At 41.2% G+C, this 13,186-nt stretch overlaps 2 protein-coding genes across 3 annotated transcripts in view; one reads left to right on the forward strand and one right to left on the reverse strand.

The window, feature by feature from the left end:
- On the forward strand, positions 1–5,595 carry bri3 (brain protein I3). 2 transcript variants are annotated; one of them, XM_020616398.1, is made up of 4 exons: positions 1–242; positions 395–639; positions 1,710–1,818; positions 3,691–5,595. In XM_020616398.1, the coding sequence occupies exons 2-4, from the start codon at positions 495–497 to the stop codon at positions 3,821–3,823; spliced, it is 387 nt and encodes a 128-aa protein (XP_020472054.1). In that variant the 5' UTR covers positions 1–242; positions 395–494; the 3' UTR covers positions 3,824–5,595. The 2 variants fall into 2 exon arrangements, with proteins under 2 accessions (XP_020472054.1, XP_020472053.1); XM_020616397.1 differs by having other exon boundaries at positions 1–639.
- Positions 4,289–13,186, reverse strand: part of baiap2l1b (BAR/IMD domain containing adaptor protein 2 like 1b) — a 26,826-nt gene continuing 17,928 nt past the window's right edge. Inside the window, exons 11-14 of the mRNA XM_020616396.1 lie at positions 11,433–11,495; positions 10,215–10,437; positions 6,125–6,171; positions 4,289–6,046 (exon numbers count right to left, since the gene is read on the reverse strand). Of these exons, the coding sequence (XP_020472052.1) occupies positions 5,974–6,046; positions 6,125–6,171; positions 10,215–10,437; positions 11,433–11,495 (406 nt within the window). The 3' untranslated portion in view covers positions 4,289–5,973. The remainder of the gene's footprint in view (positions 6,047–6,124; positions 6,172–10,214; positions 10,438–11,432; positions 11,496–13,186) is intronic.

The raw sequence follows: 13,186 nt of genomic DNA on the forward strand, positions 1-13,186 counted from the left end.
ACCTTTATTGTGGTGAGCTGTCGCTTTAAGAAGCCTTTCACTGCGCAGAGGCGCTACGGCAGCTCATCACATGATTCTTCTCTTGTGACAAGCCAGACAGGAAAAGCCTTTCTGACTTCTGGCTGAGTTATAAGATACTGCGATGAGAGATAACTTCTGCTTCGGTACCGAAGGACCAACTGTAAAGGGGGAAATGAAGTTAAGTTAATCAATACCAGACTGATTCAGACCATTCCTGTGTGGTAAGTAACGTTTGGGGGTTTTGCGCCACCGGGGACACAGTGCGCATGGAGAGGGACGAAGTTTCCTTTTGGTGCAGCATTTTCCCTTTGTTTTCTTTGTTTTTGTCGCCACTGCGTGTCAACCAACGTCGCACGGCTTTTTGGGCAACAAGACACAAGTAGCCGGAGTTCAGTTTTGACCCTGTGTGTTACCGAAGAATCGAGTTAAGAGCAGAGGAAGACACAACTTGAGGACGCGTTACGTCGGGTGAGATGGTGGACAACAAACCCCTTCTTCAGGACAAACCTCCTGCTTACAACGCCGTCCCCAGGGGTTATGAGTACGGCCCGCAGCAGCAAGGCTATGGGGCCATCGCCCCTCAGGCCCCGCCGCCCTACCAGTACCCCGGTGGCCAAGGTAAGTGGCTCCGTTTATGTCGCACATTTAAATAATGCACACATTTACCAAAAAGTAAAGCGTCCAGACTGGAAGGCAGCTCTGCCTCCTCCCCACTTCCGTCTTCGTCTTAATGAACGCTCGGTTGAGTGCGTCACTGAGTGGGTTTGCCCTAAGAAATAGTTTCTTAACCACTGTCTGAAACTTTTAGTCAATATCGAAGATAATGGCTTTCCTTAATCAGCTCCAGCGTCTGCGCATGCGCAATAATCTCGCTTAATTTTTATTAATTGCATGCAACACGAAAACAAACAAGTGTTTTACAGTACGAAACCTAAGAAAGGTGACTAGAAAAGAGTATCATTACGAAGAATTAAAGCAGCTAAGAACAAAAACAACGTTAATTAATTTAATTTCCCCCTTCAGCCTATTCCAGGCGGGTGGAGGAGAAGACATAGAAGCTTTCTTTCCTGTCTCTGTCCAAAGGCTCGGGACAGACAGTAGATATTGGTCCTGTGATCTTAGATTATGACTGGACAATGAGCTCTACCTTTGGTTTTATGAATGTCTGTTGTACATGGTCATAAAAGAGTGTACAGACACGTACACACAGATGTGCCTTGGAGCTGTGCTTTATTTTTGATGCTTTTGATTGATGCTGGAACTTTTCTTGTATCTACTGTTTATTCCAGTATGTAATACACAAAGTTAACTTTTTAAAAACAATGTAGCCCTGTTTAGCATGATATTTACACATAGGAACGGACTTTCCTACCAACAGATCCGCTGTAGATCACTTCATGCTTGACTTAAAAATGGCAGTCTTGCACTTGATAATAAATGTCCCTTTCTTTTGCCCTGTCCCTCGTGTTCTGTTACTATCTACATCAGGACTATCTGTCCTGTTCCCAGTGATGAGTGCAGCCTCTGATTGTGAATGTGAATGTGTCGGGGTCACACCTCACATTTATGCTGACCTGCCCTGAATAGAATTTTAAATCCTAAATAAAAGCATAGTATCTCTAGTGTTATAAAAAAATAAAAAGTTAGTCCTTACTAACGTGTGTGCCATCTCCTTCTGTCGACCATAGGATACCCACCAGCCCCTGTGGGCCCTGCTGTATCCCAGCAGCCCTACACTGAGACTTACACCATCATCCAACCCTCTGTAGTGGTGGTGGGAGGCTGCCCTGCCTGCAGGTGAGGACACACGCATCATGGAGTGCTGTAATCAGGGTTTTTTTTTTTTTTTTTTGGAAAGTTGTCCTACATACATCAGAAAAGTGATTAACTTGCACACACAGTTTGTACCCAAAGAAACCAGATAGAGTGGAACATCTGGGATGAAGACGGGAAAGCCCCAGTTCACTCAGATTGTTCACTGAGAGCGAGGTTTCTCGTTTAGCACGTGGTTGAAAGATGTTAAAGGAATGCTCACTGTGACTAACCTGGCTTCTCAGCACAGTCCCTCTTGAGATGGCGTCAGTTAAATTTTTTTTTTAAACTGCGTATGTTGCCTGTGACCAAATGCTGAGTGGATATGACTTTCAGTTTTGAAAAAAGGTTTAACATTAGTTTCACTCTGCCTGAGTCAACATCCTGTCAGTCAGATGCTTTCAGCCTCATGCATGTGACAGATCTAGTCGGGCTACATTGGGCCAAAGGTTGCAGTTCACATGAACACAAAATGGAAATCTGATTTGCATTGGGATTGTTTATTGTCACAGGGTGAGTGAAGTTCCGGTATTTCGACTTGATCTGAAAGTTTATATGTTTATTGATGTTCACTTGGTAACTTTTATGGCCGGCGCTCTGAAATTTACTGTAATATGATGATTAATTATGTATCTCCAAAGAAAGAAAAAAGCCCTCAGTCATATGTCAGATTGTGTTGTTCAGTGCTTTAACTTGCTGATTAGATAAAGCTACAATGAAGGCAGAAATAAAATCTATAAAAAAACTAACTTATAAATAACTACACAACAACACTGTCACATATTAATCTTTACTATAATCATCACCCACATTCATATCTGGTTTTCTCTACCAAGCACTTTGTACCAACCATGTATTTCTAAAAGTACCACAGATGGTTTGTGACACACAGTAGATGTATGTTGTGTACTGTGTCTACATGTCAAACATTCAGGATGAACAAATTGTACAAATGCTAACATCTCAGCACGTGGTGTGGTGCCAAGTCAAACCAGATACTCGCAGCGCGAGTCCAAATGCCGCTCCAGCAGACCATGTTCAAAGAGCCAGAATATTGATATTGACTTTAAACCCTGTTTATATTTGCAGCTGAATCAATTATTAGGAGTGTAATCAATACTTTTTAGTCTACCATCACAGTAATCTATAGTCCTCTGCCACTTTCTTATAGATTACCAGTAAGTGCTCTCCAAAGTAGCTTTTCATTTCCCGTCTATTTGTGGTCTGAGTTGACGCGTGTATAATTCTCTAGCAGATCTGTTGGCCACACTGGTCGGTATGGTGCAGTCATGAGACCATGATTAGTACCTTCAAAACAGTTGGCTTCATGTTCTGGTGGTTCTTTAGTTGTGTTTTTTTTTTTTTTTTTTGGTAAAATGAGTCCAAACCCTCTACTTTTTTTACTTGCTTGAAAACTCAGTCAAATACCAGGCTCTTTTTTTTTTTTTTATATTTCATTGGCTCTTCGTTTCTGACTTAATATTTAAAAGATAATTGACATTGTTAAAGGTTTTCCTTCTTTCCCTGGCTGCTGCTGGAAAACAGCACACTTTTACATGTTCGAGCTACGACTGATTTTGAACAGGACAAATAAACGGCAAATTGGACTTAACTGTTTTTCTCAGAACAAGGTCACATCATGTCCCTTCAACAGAAATACAGCGCAGATAAGCATTTAGGAAACAGACGTTTGGACAATGTGATACTAGTCAGACATCAGTCAGCTTTGAAGATCCCATCAAGTAAACATAACCTGCTCTTTTGTAGACTTGCTGACAGTTAATCAGGCACAAGAGCTTAAAGAAGGTTTTAAAAAAACTTTTGGGTGATTAAAATTTTGCATCTTCTGTGCTGCAGAGTTGGTGTCCTGGAGGATGACTTCACTTGCCTGGGGATCCTTTGTGCCATCTTCTTCTTCCCCCTGGGTATCCTCTTCTGCTTTGCGCTGCGTCAGAGAAGGTGTCCCAACTGTGGCGCCACCTTCGGCTAGAGGGACCAAGCCACAGCTCACGTGTGTGTGTGTGTGTGTGTGTTCCCATACATACACACAAACTCACATACAGCTACAGACATAATCCAGCATTTTTGTCTTTTGTTTCTTTTCTTAATATTGCACATTGCTGTTGCCATTATGTTAATGCACAACGGGTGATTAAGATATTATACGAGATGCTATTAGAGGCACGTAAAAATCTATTTTGATCTGCTTGTTGAGGATATATTCTAGCATGTGTAAGTGTTGAGCGTTTGTCAGTGCCTTCACTACATGCTGAGTGGTATTCAAAGATTCCATCTGGATTTTTTTTTTTTTTTTTTTGTAGATTTAGCTCAGTTGTCAAAGGATATAAGCAAATTCCTTCCTGTTTTGTCAAGCCAGAATCAAACCACATGTAATTTTTTTTTTAATTAACACTGTGCTTGGTAACTTAGCAACAGCATCCTGTAGATGTATTTGATTTTTCAGGAAATTCAAACTTTTTTTTTTTTTTTTTTTGGCTGTGTACGTCACATGGAATAACACGGCATGTTTAAAAACTGTTGTGTAAGGAACGCTGGACATGAACTGTCTGTCAAACTATGGACTCGTCAGACAAAGTCTGCAGCATTTTCTCTGTTTTTGTTGATATTAGTTCATGGGGCCATATTTGCACTGAACATTTGTTTGATTATTCTGCTGGGTTGTGCTTTTCCAGGGCCAATGCAGACCTCAGGTACAATATATACAATCTGAAACGCCCTCGACTTTACAACCTCAGTCACTGTTCGACTTCCTACTTTAAGAGGAACAAGTGCAGACTCTTCCTTTCATGGTTGGAGTGTCACTTCAAAGAAGCATGCTGAGAGCAAACGCTGAAGAAATCTATGTGTATACTCTCTGGATTTTTATCTTAGTACTCTGTGACAAGTCACCCTGCCCCATTTGTTCCAGCCAGACAATCGATCAAGAATGTCTTTGTCCCTGTATCTGCAGTGTTTCCATGTCAGTCTTCCATCACTGCAACATGTTATATAACCATCTGTGGCAGAAGAAAGAAATATAACTGAGTGGGAGTAATAACAAAAATCTTCTTGCTTTAGAGAACACACTACGCACGCTTACTGTATATGATTGAGGTTCTTACTTTTATATCAGTTACTGTAATTAAAAATGAATGCTACTTAAGGGCTTGACCGCTTCTTTGATCTGATTTTCACACAGCGCCTGTAAATGAGCTGAAATATACTGTTACTTTTGATATAAACAAAGGAATGCATGACAAGCTAAAATTGAAGAAATCTTTATTTTTCATACAGAAGTTTTATTAAAGGTGCAATGTGGACCAGAGATGACCAAAAAAAAAAAAGCCTGGTCTTAAAATGCCATGTGTAATGATTAAAGCAGAACCGATTGCACTGTATATGTGAAGATGAGGTGATTGTCATAACTCATGTCCACAGGTAAATAATTTACAGTTGGTACCGTTATGTGTCATAAAGGCAAAGGTCTCTCCACTATCATCTAGCTCTACAGAAAGTGAAGTTAGTTGGTAACGGACAATATTCATAGCATTTATACAAATTAATCTACAAGACAGAATGAAGGATAAAGATCACGTGTTTGTGTTTTTGGATCCATCTCTTTAAATGCTTGAATTATTTTTCTCCTCATGACAAAGAAAAGCACTTTAGCATTGACACTGAGTTGCACCTTTTGTAAAGACCTGCAGGTGAAGTACAGAGGTCCTCTACAGTACATTCTTCTACTGTCCTATGGCAACAAAAAAAAAAAAAGATTTTTTATGATTAACAAGAAACAGTATAAATACATTGCAACATTTTCTTTTGACCATCTATTTCTTAAGTCCAGGTAAGTTTGTGGTCTTTTAAATAAAAACACAAAGAGAAGGAAAAAATAGACTTAGAAAATATATCTTAAATATGAGCATCTGTTCTGTAAATAAAATGGTCCCAAAATACTTCCATACGGGAGTTTGCAGCAGTAAGGGGATCCCACATTCAAGTGTCTTTTTTTTTTTTCCTTAGTGCTGGGTCATGTTTTGTTTGGTTTCAGCCAGGAGACGATGCAGGACTACAGGCAGGGTAGAGTAGCACATCATGGGTAGATGACAGGAAGGTTGGTGAGTGGAAAATGTGGACAGATCAGATGACTGGTGCAGAGCGGTCATTGGTGACGGTTGGACGTAGCCTGACTGTGGAGAACGGGTTTCCTCCCCTGTGGAAATGCACCAAAGATGAGTGAAGGACAGAAAGAAAAGCAGATCATCTTGTTCACTGTTCTTATGTGACTTACACCAGGTAAGCAGGTGTAGGTCTCGAGATGCCATTAGGCTGGGCTGCCTGCGGAGAAAACACAGATACAACATTACTCTCCGAGTCACAAGGTCAACACTTGCTGTAATACAGGTCTATTGCACAGTACAAAACCATGACACATTTGCACTATGAATACCTGAATCATCCCATCTTTTACCATGTTTTGTGCATTTATGTCTGACGTGAAGCATCACCTCACACCCAACACACAAACACACCACGCTACAGAAGGATTGGACACTAGATGAACGGATGAATGAGCGAAAGTGTGGGAAAGACGACGTGCTGTGTCATGTCACGAGACAGCATGTGGAATGTGGACCTTCTGGAAATTCATGCCTGTTCCACAATCAGTGTCACTGTCTATGAATACAGATCACTTAGAATCACTTCAACTTAGAATGTCAGCAGTTTCCACCGTTATTTTTACAGATGCATATAGAATGGTCATCCGATCTGCAGCCTTAATTAAATGCCCTTCAAATTATTCTAATCACCACATGTACTTTCTAGGCTTTGGTTACACCTTGGTGACTACTGCATGTACAGTATGACACCACCAGTGGGGTGACAAACTGAGCACATGTACAGTGTACCTGAACCTGAACTGCACACACAAGAGGACAGACTGTGGGTTGTGGAGTTCTGTGAATCACTCCCTGTTTAGTACATTTACTGTCCCACTTTGAGATTCAAACACTGGGAAAACATCCACAACTGAACAAAAAAATGTGGGCACATATGACAATGTCTCAATTTACTGTTCCCTATAGAAGAAACCACTTAGTCAATTATGTGAAAAGCGGAGAGTGAGTGAATAAGGGACTGTTTTGTTAATCTTCATAGCAGCAGTGCCCAAGATTAATGTGCCTTCCGACCTGCAGTACTGCAAAGATTCCACAAGAGGCCAGGAGTGGATAAAGTGCCCGATGTTGCAGTCCAGTGTTACAACCTAGGAACATCCCCATTCACTGTGACTATTACTTCCCACAGGACACAGACAATTTCACATCTGTCCTCCTCTTACAGATGTTTGGACTACAAATCATGGGCACCAGAATGTTTCAAACCGAGTATCAACAGGTAGAAAAGTCTCTTCTTCCCTTTTCACTGATGCTCAACTTGGAAGTCAAAACTGTGACTGCTTCTTTCATTTTCACTGTAAATCTCAGTTTCTCAGATCCCCCCCTCTCTCTCATTCTCTATTCATTCCTGTGAGTCGTCACCTCTGCTGCCACACAAAGCACAAAACCAGTGAGGTCACATTTTTGTTGACAGTGCATGATATCCCCACCACCCCCAGCCGTCCTGTTTCCTCCCCCCTTTCCCAAACCAGCACACCTGAAAAAAGCCTCTGTTGATACAGGCTTCAATTAGCATGACAATACCAAGAAACTAAAAATGTATGTGGAAATGGTACTGTGAGACTGCAGATGTTCAGCTTCATGTTTATTATAATTAAAAAAAAAAAAAACAAGCAGAATCATCAACTAATGATGGAAAAAATAACAGGAAGAAGAGTTAAACAAATTTGGGAAAATGAAATTTACTTTCTCTCTTGCTTGTTTACACCTCTCTCTCTTGCTTGTTTACACCTCTTAATGCACTAAAAACAAGCACTCTTCCAATTGCCCATAATTTTTCAAGAGCTAATTACCTGAAAAACACATAAACCAGTGCAGCACTCGCCAATAATTTTCAGCACAATTGCAGCCACAAGTCACTAAGTAACCCAGCACATGCATAAATACAGTATTTGCACATACCAACACAACCTCAGCCGCCTACTCGTACACTCAGCTGAACATAAACTGGAGCATTATAGTCTACAGTAGCTGTAGAGAACTTTTTCCCACATGCAAGTCTATTCTGGGATCGGCATGTGGACAGAGAGAGAGCTGTGTGTTGAAGGAGCAGGGACAGTTGTTCAAATGTGGAGACAAACAACGTTGAAAGAACCTGAAAGAATGAAAAGAGTGTGACAAAGAGGAAATGTGGGTATTAGGTTCACCCAGAGTGGAATTCCACCATGATGCCGAGCCAGTGGGAAAAGAGACATACAGTAGGTGGGATGTAGACGGAGGTCTGACAGAGGACGGACACACAAACAAGCACGATTATCATTGGCCCTACTATTGTATGTCTGTGTGTGGCTATGGTAAATAATGAATCAGCAGAATGTGTTTGGTCTTATGTGACCAACTTCACTGTTTTACCTAAATCTTCCATGTATACGACAGGATTGAATATGTCCAGCAAAACAGTGATTGGCCATTTATTCTACTATATTAGTTCCAGTCCATATGTTAAGTTAATCTAGAGGAAATGAATGTAAATCAGTGGGATGTGCAGCACAAAGCTTTAATCTGTTAGGGATGAAAACAGAGTTAATGACACCGTAGCCTACTTGTAGCTGTGTATGATTAACTGGATGGAGCCATTTGACTGGTTACAAGATGTAGAAGACATCACACACGGTCAAGTGAATAGGTGCATGTCAGCATGTTTTTTTTTAAATATTTCAAAATGAAAAACAGACATATGCAAAGTCCACCATTTATCAAAAAAAAATATTAAGAGGTAGTCATGAAAAGCAGCATCGGTGTGTTGACGTGCAGAGTGTGCAGGTGATTCTACAGTCAGGACAAGCACATTTAACCCTGACCTACCGCAACACATTTACATTAATCCAGCAAAGGGAAACTAAAACAGCCTTCATAGAGGGAAACCACAAATTTGGCTGAGACTTTACATTTGCATTGCTATGTAAATGGACACAACATTGAAATGGCTATAGCCACTCTGTGTTGGGTTGGGAGATGTTAACATTTGTGAGCATAGGCATATTTTACAACCATCTGCATCTTTCAACATTATATTAGGAGAGAAGACAGTTTGTGCTCTGCCTGAGACTTCAGTCACGCAGACTGGCCCAGACTGTTCTCATGTCTATACCAGTGTCACTGCCTCACACTGGAGCAGAGTTTCCAGGAGACCTATTATCAGCACACTGGGAATAACTGTAACAAAGGTGATCTTCTTTACAGCTGCGCCCTACTTGGCCTGTGTCTTCATCCCCGACAGGTGTTTAGAGTAGTAGACTTTTTAACACACTTGTAAACATTTTATTCACAGAAAAAAAAAAAACACAGTCTCTCTGCCAAGTCTCAACCTGATGAGTTGGGAGGGACCCAAAATGCCTGGTGTAGCTTGTCAGTAGGTCAACAGACAGACATATTCCTACATGCATTAAGGCCAGTGGGCAATTTAAAGTTTCCAGTCCGATTGACTGGAATGAATGAAAGCAATGCCTTTGCTGTCCTTCCTGTATCACATGAACCTCTCTGGAACATCATGTATCACTTCATGTTGAGGCAGGAAAACTCTTCCTAACGAGGCTACATCATCTTCTAAATAAAATAGGATGGAAATGTAAGTAGTGTTTGTGCAAGATGAAAATGAAAATACCCAGAATGAGCACATGTCAGTCTGTCAATGTGGCTCACTTCAGATAGCCATAATAGACGTACCAACTGCAAACTCAGTGTTAAACTGTCCCTAAATCCCAGCTGACACAGAGTGTATCTGTGTGGTCAGGCCTTCGGTGCAGACTTAAAAAGCTCATGTAATGCCACCTCACGGGGACTTTACACTGACGTAAGTTACTCACCCTAAGCTTAACCATCACATCTAATGCATAGCCACAACCTGAACCTAAATCAAATTCTAACTTCATCCCTAAAACCAACTTTTAACTCTCAAAAAGCCCTCTGAAGTTTTCACAGTGATGACAACAACACATACAGGTACAGTTTTCAACAGTCAAGTTAAGGCTTCAGTTTCAGTAGCAGCAGTATGGCAGTGGAATAGTGGGTTAAGCAAGGGAAGTACATATAGCACAGTGCGTAGCACATTTCATTCACGCAGACATCCGAGAACAATAATGGTGTGATTTGAGTAATGGGGGGCCTGTGCCCCAGTAGACCTTTACATCTAGCAACACTGTCTTAAATGTATTAGATGTCAGATGAAAGGACATAAACCAAATCACAAGCTCGCTGACTGACCGTATTGGGATCAGACGAGGAGGAGGAGGCTGCAGAGGGCGTGGGAGAGTGCTTGTGGTTATTTGTGGTGACGGTGCTGGTGGTTGTATTGTTGTTGATGCCGTTGCGCTGTGGGTTGTTGGTGTAGTCTGCCGGAGGGAGCACCATGGTCGCCTCGTCCGTCTCCGTGTCCTGATGGTGCAGGTTGACCACGCTCCTGCTACGGTATGGTGCAGCAGACACACTGCAGGACGAGGAGGGATGAAATGAAAGATGAGGGTACAGGGGTGGAACAAAAAGAGAGCACAGGTATAAGGAGGAAATGAAAGGATAAAAACAGAATGGAAGGAGAAAAATGAGGGGAGATGACAGTAAAATGGGGAAGGGAAAGGCCACTTAATCCAACTAATTGCATGACTTCACATGAATCTCCTGGCATGAGCGTGTGCTTCTGTATTTATGCCTTCAAGGGCTTTATCTTAAACCTAGGGTTACTGATTAGATTAAGGCTAATCTTAAAGTTGGGCATACAGGCCTGATGTTAAGATTATGAGATACAGATAAATATGGTTAGTGGAAGTTCATCATAAGGACAAAAGGACACGGATGCACGTGTGCTGCTGTGTCCCCCAGCGCTGTAAATAGTTTAAAGTTTAATTTTCCATGGTAGCAGTTGGCCGGCAGCCTCTATGTGGGAGGTGCGGCATGTTAAAATCTAATAAATTAATCCGACAGGGATTAGTCTCTTTGAAGAAAAGCCTGGAGTGGACTCTGTAAACCTTCTCTCTCATCAGCAGCAAATTCCATTCATCAGCACTAAACATCCTGTTTCCGGATGTTTGGCTGGGTTTGTGTGAAAAGTTCAATTTTAGATTCATTTCAGTTACACAGATTTGACAGTTATACAATCTGTATATGAGCAAAGAACACTTATCAGGGTCTAGGGATTCTAAAAAGACTATACAGCATCACTGCTTTAATCGATGTCTTTTCCCCTCACGCTGTAGAACATAACGTTTAAAAACTGAAAAACCCAAAGCAGAATGTGACTTAAACACAACAGGAATCAAAGGTTGAGGAAAGGAAGAGTCCCCAATAGGATTAGAAAGGTTATCGCTGTAGAAGGAGTAACTAGAGGAAACACTGCCAACAACACAACTGGCTGCAACATGAAACCTGCTGGTGAGTGTGTGTGTGTGTGTGTGTGTGTGTGCTGGCTGAAATGTGGAGTCTCCTTACTTATTGTCATTCACGAGTGGCTCCGAGAGTGCACGGCAGTAAGATGAAGGGAACCAGCCCCTCCTGCAAGAAAGAGAGAAGCCCAGTTAGAGATGATCGTATCTGTGGTATATCTGTACCGCCAGCCTCGTTGTCAGCTCTCATTGCACAGCAGTCATTTAGATTGCTTTATCATCATTTAGGGCTTTGCTGCTCTGCCCTCTATTCAATAGATCCTCCATCTTTTAACCACAAGAAACAAAAACAAAGAAACGGGAGAGAGAGACTGTTATAGATAAGCTTCTTCCCCCCCCTCCACTCTGAATATTGTTGAAATATAGAGCTATTATACACTCATCGGCCACTTTATTATTAGGTACAACCGTATGCAATTACAAGACTTCTGCCTTAACATCTGTTTTTATGAAGCTCTAAATATTTCTGTTTTTGGTGAAACTGTCATAAATGTATAAATTCAAATATATATTTATAATTGAAGTCATAGTTAAAGGTGGGGTTGTACTGGACTACATTATATTCAGAGGTGTTCCTAATATTCTGAGCCTTTCATGTATGTAGCTGGGGAGGACAAAAATACAGAGACACCTCTAAATATAATGTAGCCCCTACTGCTGTGCACACTTTAGTAACTATGCTAGCAAGAGGAAAAAACACATTCATTGGAGAAAAGACTTCCTGATGAATGGATGCCTCTGATTTCTCAGCAGAGATAATCAAAGGGCGATGCTTCAAATGCCTTCTCCCTTTATTTTGTCTTCAAATCTTCCCTGCTGATAGGAGCCTCAGTATTTTCCAGCTTTTCTATGGTCCTGCGGTCAAGGTCGCATCTCAAACCCGCTGAGCTGATGCACAATTACATGTGCAACTCGAATTAATGTTTGTCCAATAAATGAGTCGGACCAATGAGGAGCCCAGTGGCCACAGTAAGAGGAATCATGCAGCCTGTTGGTTCCTGCCCACACACATACACCAAAGTAAACTTTATTTCATTATGGATTTGAGAAACATAGTGAGAACAGCATGATGAAGCCAGTCAAATGATTAAATCTTACAAAAAATAAATCTTTAGTTTAGCAAAAAAAAAAAATTTAGTTCACCTTGGAAACACATTTAAAGGAATTTATGAGGGTGAAAATCTTTAGAGGACAATGAGTCACAGCTAGTATCACAAGCTCAGGCCAAGGACTGTTTGTCTTTGTGCCGTTAGGGTACAAGATTGTTCATAATCTCTGTGTAGCCAGTCAGACTTTTTGATAAATGTTGATAAATGTTAATATCTGCACATTTGGCCTGGAGACTAGGCTTTCCTTTGTGTACCTGCTATAAAAAGACTCAAGCTTGACTGGAAAATACACCTCACTCAGTCACAGATGCTTGTTTCCAGCATAAATGTTAATGCTGGCCACTGAACAGGCTGAATGAAATAACCTGACATTAATAAAAACTTAGACGATAAGACAGTGCATACAAGTTAGTTTCCATTAATTGCTGCTGTGCTGTATTATGTATTACGAGTTTGTTTTTCACTCAGTATGATTCAAATGTATCTTGTTGACACAGAGTCCTCAGTCCATCAATACTGTGTGTGGGTATCTCCACCAGTCTAGGTGTTGCCAGGCGAGTTGCTTGGATACACTATCAAAGCTGGTATAAGACAAAAAGATAAACCCAGCGAGAAACCCAAATGTAACAAAGTCAAGCCTCCTGTCGGACATGAAGCCTCTGGTCACATGCTGTACTCTGACCAACCTGAT

Source organism: Monopterus albus, unplaced genomic scaffold (assembly GCF_001952655.1).
Source record: "Monopterus albus unplaced genomic scaffold, M_albus_1.0 scaffold174.1, whole genome shotgun sequence".
Lineage (NCBI taxonomy): Eukaryota > Metazoa > Chordata > Actinopteri > Synbranchiformes > Synbranchidae > Monopterus > Monopterus albus.